The sequence below is a fragment of the Coregonus clupeaformis genome, unplaced genomic scaffold (assembly GCF_020615455.1).
Source record: "Coregonus clupeaformis isolate EN_2021a unplaced genomic scaffold, ASM2061545v1 scaf0737, whole genome shotgun sequence".
NCBI classification, from domain to species: Eukaryota; Metazoa; Chordata; class Actinopteri; order Salmoniformes; family Salmonidae; genus Coregonus; species Coregonus clupeaformis.
In genome coordinates, this window is record NW_025534192.1 from 198989 (window position 1) to 208357 (window position 9369).

The 9369-nt window shown below is 43.6% G+C and overlaps 1 protein-coding gene across 1 annotated transcript; it reads left to right on the plus strand.

Moving 5' to 3' along the window:
- Window positions 1-1032: 1032 nt before the first annotated feature.
- Window positions 1033-6445, plus strand: LOC121542913 (glutamate-rich WD repeat-containing protein 1-like). The gene is made up of 7 exons (XM_041852529.1): window positions 1033-1264; window positions 1489-1606; window positions 1805-1970; window positions 2120-2330; window positions 2448-2593; window positions 2823-3014; window positions 5672-6445. The coding sequence occupies exons 1-7, from the start codon at window positions 1051-1053 to the stop codon at window positions 5978-5980; spliced, it is 1356 nt and encodes a 451-aa protein (XP_041708463.1). The 5' UTR covers window positions 1033-1050; the 3' UTR covers window positions 5981-6445.
- The last annotated feature ends 2924 nt before the right edge of the window (window positions 6446-9369 follow it).

Sequence of the window (9369 nt, forward strand, 5' to 3'; positions counted from 1 at the left end):
ATGGACAATGTATTCAACCTTTTCTGGCCCATGGTGTTGCATGTGAATGTTTATCCTTTTTAAGCTTGGAAAAGAGACCCTTAAACCCAGACTTGGACCACACACCCTCTCCACCGAATAGAAGGCTAGTGATTGCTTTGCAACACTTGCAGTTAGCCACTGATTTCTTCCAAACCACTCATTGTTGAATTTGCGATTTCCAACTTGTGTAATGTTTATGTCCAATGGCCGATGAGCACCGATACGTTTTATCTATAATTTCTCTTCATATAACAAGGATTGAAAAGGATTTGCCAGTAGATTGTCGACTTGATTCTTGATGATGACTGCTTGTCTAGCTTGCTAGCTAAGATTTTAAAAGTATGATGTTGACATGATCCTTCCAATCAAAGCTATGGTAGATATAACTTGATTTGATGTAATTTTATCTGTGGCCAATGACCTTGAGCCTTCTTGGATGGGCACTTCTAATGTAAATTTATGGCAGCAACCAAGGGGCTTGAACTTTCTAGCTCTCCCTGTAGATTTTGCAGTGATGGTAGTGTCCCCATGAGTGACAGAACACTGAGCAAATCACGGCACAACTAGAAAAAATTACCAACCCCTACGCTCTGTATTTCCTGCTGGCTGCCCCTGCATCACAGAAAGCACTGAGCTAGGCTGAAACACCTGCATTTTGGATCTGCCTTACTCAAGAAAGCAAAAAAGAGACCATGTTTGTATGCGGCTCTGACCCACCTGCTCTGAATGGGTGGCCACTGAGTAGGCTAATGTCTACTGTTTTCACAATCAGCTATTTTCAAATGTGCTTCACTTTACATTTTGTAATACTTTTTGTTTATCCATAAGATTACAGTAATTCCTTCTTTGGTTAGATGCTTTTAGAATTAGTGGACTTTACTGGCAGTAGCAAGGGTCAGGCAAAATTCCAGAATGTCTGCCAAAGAGGTCAGGAATAGAGGGGGCACATCAGCTGAATTATTGTAAATGAGAGCGAGAGAGAGCGACCACGTGATCAATCCACCGGAAGTAAGCAAAGCCCTTCTCAAAATGTCGGCGCCCGGAGAAGACACACTTCCGAACGAAGATGGCAAGATGGAGGAGATGGAAGGGGGTGGCAGCGACGAAGACGAAATGGAAGAAGAGGGAAAGGATGGAGAACAGCAAACTCAAGTTTATGTCCCCGGTATACAGCCTCTCCAACCCGGAGAGGAGCTTGAGATGGACCGGTCGGCTTACCGCATGTACCACGAGTGTCAGACAGGTTGGTCCAACAGTTAACAGCTAACTAGCTAATCGGGTTATTGTATTGCCCATCAAACAAATCAATTTGAATGTTTTCAGCTGACAATGTCACGAACTGTTATTTCAAATGTATTGGATAGCTTGTTAGCTAACGTTATAGCATTCGTTTGTAATTCACCAAAGATTGATCTAGATGGGCACTGCTTGCTGATTGTTTTGCTTGTCAACATATACCCCCCCCAGGTGCTCCTTGCCTGAGCTTCGACGTGTTGAGAGATGCGAATGGAGACGGCAGGGAGCAGTATCCCCTCTCTATGCTGCTCTGTGCAGGCACACAGGCCGACGCTGCCCTCAGCAACAGGTAGCTGTCACACCCACGGATCCATAACAATTACACTCAGCATAACCTCAGACTGCCTACCTATTGTGAGGCTGGTGTAAAGGGATCCCCAAATACTCACATTGAACATACCTTTTGCACACCCCACAATTGGTAGTCCTTCATTGCCCAGGCCTCGTTGACTTATCCTACCATACCCTTTCTCCTCCTTCCTCTAAGGCTGCTTGTCATACGCATGCACAACCTCCACGGTACTACGGAGAAGGAGAAGGAGGGGGACGAGAGTAGTGATGGAGAGAGTGATGAAGAGGATGATGATGAAGATAAGAAGCCACAGATGGAGCTGGCCATGATGCCTCACTACGGAGGTATCAACAGAGTCCGAGTGAGTTTTGTCGGAGAGTAGCTGAATGTCTCTTGCACCCTCAGTTTGTTCTTCTGTACATGCACCTTGATTGGACTGTGTGTGATGTGAGGCAGCAGTATACTGTGGTTTGAAAGGCTCACCATCAACGTTGTCTGTTTCCCCACCAGGTGACCCATCGGGGAGATCAGTCATTGGCTGCTGTCTGGTCAGAGAAAGGTCAGGTGGAGATATTTGACCTCCGATCCCAGATGGAAGCCGTCCACAGTTCAGCTGCCATGTCATCCTTCGTCAAACAGCAGAAGGAAGCCACGCCCCTCTTCAGTTTCTCGGGTCACATGACGGAGGGCTTTGCCATTGACTGGTCGCCCAAAGTACCTGGTGAGTTGATCCATTTCCATGTCTGATGTTTTGGTACCGCTGTGTAGATACCGTTCTATGCATTAGGGGACGTCTACGCTGTTGGCTTGAATCCCAAATTAATGCTTTGTCTAAAAGGTCGGCTGGTCAGTGGCGACTGCAAAAAGAACATCCACGTGTGGGAACCACGAGAGGGAGGGACTTCCTGGCAGATCGACCAACGGCCTTTCAGTTCTCACACCAAGTCAGTGGAGGACCTGCAGTGGTCACCCACAGAAGCCACGGTATGAGGGGAGAAGCAGTAGAATGTTAGACTGAGTGACAATATCAATAGGCTTAAAGAAACTTTAGACTTTTTTTATGTCAGTAGAAGCAGACATGAAATGAGGTCAGTTGCAGAATTACAGCTAAAACGGCAACATTCTGTCTCATTGTCCTCTTTTTCTTCCTCCTCCCTCTTTTTCTTCCTCCTCCCTATTTTCTCCCTCCTCCCTCTTTTTCACCCTCCCCCAGGTTTTTGCGTCCTGCTCTGTGGATCAGTCCATCCGGGTCTGGGACACCAGAGCCCCGCCCAACTCCATGCTCTGTGCCAATGAGGCACACTCCTCAGACGTCAACGTCATCAGTTGGAACAGGATTGAACCATTCATCCTGTCCGGCGGGGACGACGGACTCCTGAAAGTTTGGGACTTGAGGCAGTTCCAGGTAAGAACTGCAGCAGGGTTAAGGTTGGGATTTAGGGAGGGTCAGCTGATCCTATGATACGAACCAGGGCCAGTTTCCCAAAAGAAACTTAAGGTTAAGTTCATCGTTAGAACCTTTGTAGGAGCATCATTAAATCGCCGAAATATGTGTACGCGACCAATAGAATTTGATTTGACCGTCTCAGACCACTCGAACAGCTAAGTGTGTCATTAGAGGCTTTTTTGCCCATTGACTTCACTTCATACACAAAGTTCTCTGCTGAACACAGAATCAAGATGTTTAGGCCATCTGTCTCTCTGCGACCGCCAATAAATTCCGAACGAAGTTGACTACAAATACAAAGTTGCCAAAGTTTTTGCATTTTTTACAAACTGATGATAAAAAGATGCTTCAACTGAAAACCGAGATGACTGCATTAAAATATGAATACAGTATAGGTTACATGCCTATATATTGAAATCAATTTCATGTTAATTAGGGACGGAATGATACTAGTTAGCTTCTTTAGAAAAACAACCCTAATGTTGGAAACCAACATCATTATGTTGTCAACCAGAGTCACATTTATTTATTGTCCAAGCTATAGCACACAATGTTTTTCATACAGCAGGTTTTTAAAGGACTGAAAGTTTGGCCTGCATCGTGTTTTCATTTTTGCCATGGAAAAATATAGCAATACTGGTATCGTCACAGCCCTAATGTTAATTCAATTGAGTTCTATTTGCTAATTGTAGGCTACTGTTTGTAATTTTTTCCTCCCATATATTTAATGGTGTGTAACATTTGCAAAATGATGTGCCAAATCTTTATTTGGTGCATTTTTATAGGGTAATTATAGGGTAGGGCCTAATGCTTATAGCCTAAGTAGTAGTATAAGCAGCCTCAATGTTGGCAGTTAAAGGTGATCTAGAAGCTGATCCTTCATCAGTATTGTGGAATAATTCTAATGTAAAGGTAAGATTTAAATGGAGAAAGCTGATCTTTGCGCATCGCTGCTTTTCTTTCGGTCCGATCAGTTTCGACACATGCCTCAACAACACACTTACCAAACATTCTCTCTGCATGCTGTTTTGGGAAAAGCATGTTACATCTTCGGCCGTTGTAGGAACAATGCATCATAAGCCTAAGTTCCATCGCTATCGGGAAACTGGACCCTGGACATGTTATCATTGCCTTGCCCAATACCCATCAGCAAGCACTGTGGGGGAGTATTTCACAAAGCATTCCAAGTTAGCCAGTTAACATAGGAAAAACCTGTCATAACTTATTTTGATAAAGGAAGCCGCAGTTGATGCTTGGTTAGTGAGTAAAGTCTCAATACTTGTTGGAGAAGTTTGTCATCATAGCTGCTGCAACATGAGACTAGGGTGTAATACCGGTGACCGGTATCCCAGGACTTCCCGACCAAGCTCCTTCCCATTTCCCGAGAAAAATATTGAGGGGTCCCGTGGACCAATGGCGTAATATAATTTTTTTACGCAACACTAATGCCAAATATGCACATGAGAATAGCTCCATGCATGAACCGGACATACCAACTCTGGCTTCATTCCATAACCTACATTAGACCAGTCATCACAATGCTAGCAGCCTACCATATTTAGTCTATAGGCCTACTCAACATAAAGTCCTCAATAGAAAACTTCACATTCATAAATTGCATTGCTGACTATCGTGTAGGCTACACGCAACCTCTTGACACAGTTATTGAAGGCAATCTCAATCTCACATTCAAAAATCTCCAAAGTATCTGTGTGGCACTGGCAAAGGCTCACAATATAAACTGCAGCTACTCACTGTTAACAAAATGGCAGGTACATTGTGTGCACAAACACACTCAAGGAAATAGACATTTGCAACGTTGTTCCATGATGTCACAGTAACAAAAGCGAGTTCATGGGCTGGACTAGTCTGATTGGTAGGGATTTGATCAACCTCTGTGCTGTTCTCCATGGTGCTGAATATCCACTACTAGGCCTATTTGCTTGTCTGTTCAGCGGAGAATCGGATATGTTCCCTGTGACAGTCACCACAATAAGCAGGTTATAAAGTAAAAACAGCCACAACCTTCCAAAATCCCTGATAGCCAGGTGCAAGGGGAGGGAAAAGGGCCTGACATCTTCCAAAGGTAAGCTAAAACTAATGTAATTTTCAATATGCTGTAGGCTAATAATCTCATAGGCCTACGTTTTAAACTAGGCTACATCAACAAATAGTGTGGTGACTTTGACAGAACTTTGAGTTGGTTTAAATTGTGACTAATGCAACAAGAAGCCATCAGATTCCTGTCCATATTTCTCGATTTATTGGTATAATCATGACAGATTTTTCCACCTGGTATTATATGCTTTTAAATAGCATTTCCGGTTTGAACAGGAATACCGGGATATTACCGGGATGGTTGCATTTTCTGAAAGGGAGTTTTTGAAGATTTTCTGGAAAATATGAAACCCTTCATGGGACTAACAACCACCTAAAAAGGAATGGAAGCAATGCCAACACCGTAAATGGCATCTTTGCATCATTATCTCACCATCTGGGTTGGTTGGTTTGTTTGTTTAAAATGGCTGCAGTCACAACACTCTGTAACAGATTAGTCCTCACTGAAGTGAGGAGAGATGATGCTAAACTGTAATATTATCTACTTGTGCTTTCAGTCGGGCCGGCCGGTGGCTAACTTCAAGCAGCACAGCGCGCCAGTGACATCAGTAGAATGGAACCCTGTGGACTCCAGCGTGTTTGCCGCCTCTGGAGCGGACGACGTGGTCAGCCAATGGGACCTGTCAGTGGAGTCATGCGATGTGGGTGCGAGGTCGGAGGGGGTGAAGGACCTGCCCCCTCAGCTGCTGTTCCTGCACCAGGGTCAGACAGAGGTCAAGGAGATCCACTGGCACCCGCAGATACCCGGGATGATGGTCTCTACTGCTCTGTCAGGCTTCAACGTGTTCAGGACCATCTCTGTATAGTGGTGTGAAAGGGTGTCTATGGTGTGTGTGTGAGAAAGGGTCTAAGTGTGTGCCTGTGTTTATGACTACAGTTATCAGTCCCCTCACCGCTCTGTTGGCAGGCATTTACCATGTAATGTGCACGTATATTACAGTTTGACTGACTACACCTCTCCCCGTCTATCCTTGACCTCATCTCTAATAGTTTACAGAGATCATGTAGATGACTGTTCCTTCTGGCCTTCACATGTTGCATGTGTACCAACATGTATACAATATAACAAATTACTAAATTATTGTTAGGTATTCCATTATTTTCTCAACCCAACAAAATGCCTGTTGATGTCCTGTTGGTTGACATGGTGAAGGAATGACCTCAAGATCATGAGTTATTCATTTCCATTAATGTACACTCCCCTATGTCTGTATTTGTACGGTGATGCTAAAATTAAATTTGGCTTTGATATCAAAGGGTTTAGGACAGAATTTCACCTTTTATTTGAGGGTATTTTCATATACAGTGTATTCGGAAAGTATTCACACCCCTTCCCGTTTGCCACAATTTCTTACGTTACAGCCTTATTCTAAAATTTATACAAGTATTTTTTCCCCCTCATCAATCTACACACAATACCCCATAATGACAAAGTCAAAAAAAAGGTTTTTAGACATTTTTGCAAATTTATAAAAAAGAACTACGGTAATACCTTATTACACACGTATTCAGACCCTTTGCTACAAGATTCGTAAATGAGCTCCGGTGCATCCTGTTGCCATTGATCATCTTTGAGATGTTTCAACAACTTGATTGGTGTCCACCTGAGGTAAATTCAATTGATTGGACATGATTTGGAAGGGCACACACCTGTTTATATAAGGTCCCACAGTTGTCAGTCCATGTCAGAGCAAAAACCAATCCATCTCCGAGACAGGATTGTGTCTATGCACAGATCTAGGGAAGGGTACCAAAACATTTCTGCAGCATTGAAGGTCCCCAAGAACACCGTGGCCTCCATCATTCTTAAATGGAAGAAGTTTGGAACCACCAAGACTCTTCCTAGAGCTGGCCGCCTGGCCAAACTGAGCAATCGGAGAAGGGCCCTGGTCAGGGAGGTGACCAAGAACCCGATGGTCACTCTGACAGAGCGCCAGAGTTTCTCTGTGGAGATGGGAGAATCTTCCAGAAGGACAACCATCTCTGCAGCACTCCACCAATCAGGCCTTTATCGTAGAGTGGCCAGACAGAAGCCAATTCTCAGTAAAAGACACATGACAGCCCGTTTGGAGTTTGCCAAAAGGCACCTAAAAGGACTCTCAGACCATGAGAAACAAGATTCTCTTGTCTGATGAAACCAAGATTGAACTCATTGGGCTGAATGCCAAGCGGCATGTCTGGAGGAATCCTGGCACCATCCCTACGGTGAAGCATGGTGGTGGCAGCATCATGCTGTGGGGATGTTTTTCAGCGGCAGGGACTGGGAGACTAGTCAGGATCGAGGGAAAGATGAACGGAGCAAAGTACAGAGAGATCCTTCATGAAAACCTGCTCCAGAGCGCTCAGGACCTCAGACTTGGGCGAAGGTTCACCTTCCAACATGACAACAACCCTAAGCACACAGCCAAGACAGCCAAGGAGTGGCTTCGGGACAAGTCTCTGAATGTCCTTGAGTGGCCCAGCCAGAGACCGGACTTGAACCCGATCGAACATCTCTGGAGAGACCTGCAAGTAGCTGTGCAGCAATGCTCCCCATCCAACCTGACAGAGCTTGAGAGGATCTGCAGAGAAGAATGTGAGAAACTCCCCAAATTCAGGTGTGCCAAGCTTGTAGTGTCATACCCAAGAAGACTCGAGGCTGTAATCGCTGCCAAGGGTACTTCAACAAAGTACTGAGTAAAGGGTCTGAATACTTATGTAAATGTAATATTTCAGTTTGAAATGTTTCATACATTTGCAAACATTTCAAAAAACCTGTTTTTGCTTTGTTATTAAGGGGTATTGTGTGTAGATTAATTAGGGGGGGGAAACAATTTAATTCATTTGAGAATAAGGCTGAAACGTAACAAAATGTGCAAAAGAGACTGACACAGTAGCCTTAAACATTTTGGACTAAGTACTGTAAAAAATAAAAAATAACTGTGCCCTGGCAAATGCAACAAAACACCTACAGTTGAAGTCGGAAGTTTACATACACTTAGGTTGGAGTCATTAACTCGTTTTTCAACCACTCCACACATTTCTTGTTAACAAACTATAGTTTTGGCAAGTCGGTTAGGACATCTACTTTGTGCATGACACAAGTAATTCTTCCAACAATTGTTTACAGATTATTTCACTTATAATTCACTGTATCACAATTCCAGTGGGTCAAAAGTTTACATACACTAAGTTGACTGTGCCTTTAAACAGCTTGGAAAATTCCAGAAAATTATGTAATGCCTTTAGAAGCTTCTGATAGGCTAATTGACATAATTTGAGTCAACTGGAGGTGTACATGTGGATGTATTTCAAGGCCTACCTTCAAACTCGGTGCCTCTTTTTTTGACATCATGGGAAAATCAAAAGAAATCAGCCAAGACCTCAGAAAAAAAATTGTAGACCTCCACAAGTCTGGTTCATCCTTGGGAGCCATTTCCATACGCCTGAAGGTACCACATTCATCTGTACAAACAATAGTATGCAAGTATAAACACCATGGGACCACGCAGCCGTCATACCGCTCGGGAAGGAGACTCGTTCCGTCTCCTAGAGATTAACGTACTTTGGTGCGAAAAGTGCAAATCAATCCCAGAACAACAGCAAATGACCTTGTGAAGATGCTGGAGGAAACGGGTACAAAAGTATCTATATCCACAGTAAAACGAGTCCTATATCGACATTAACCTGAAAGGCCGCTCAGCAAGGAAGAAGCCACTGCTCCAAAACCGCCATAAAAAAGCTAGACTATGGTTTGCAGCTGCACATGGGGACAAAGATCGTACTTTTTGGAGAAATGTCCTCTGGTCTGATGAAACAAAAATAGAACTGTTTGGCCATAATGACCATCGTTATGTTTGGAGGAAAAAGGGGGTGCTTGCAAGCCGAAGAACACTGTAGTGTCTAAAAGACACACCTTTGCTGGTCCATGCTGTAATGATAAGGAATCCGCCGACACTGTACTCTGTTTATAAAGGTTTATTATAACAAAAGTTCCAGCATCGGAATTTGACAGATACTGCAGATATCTGGAGACAGCAACAGCCAAAATCTGTAATTCGCTATTCTGCTATTCTATTGTTCAAGACATGGTTTTATATCATTTATGACGTAATATGGTGTGATTCTAAAAACCAATCCCTAGTCTTTTTCACATCTCTCCCCATATCATCTTTCCATGAACATTAGTAATGCTTTCCAGATGTTTTCAGCAAAG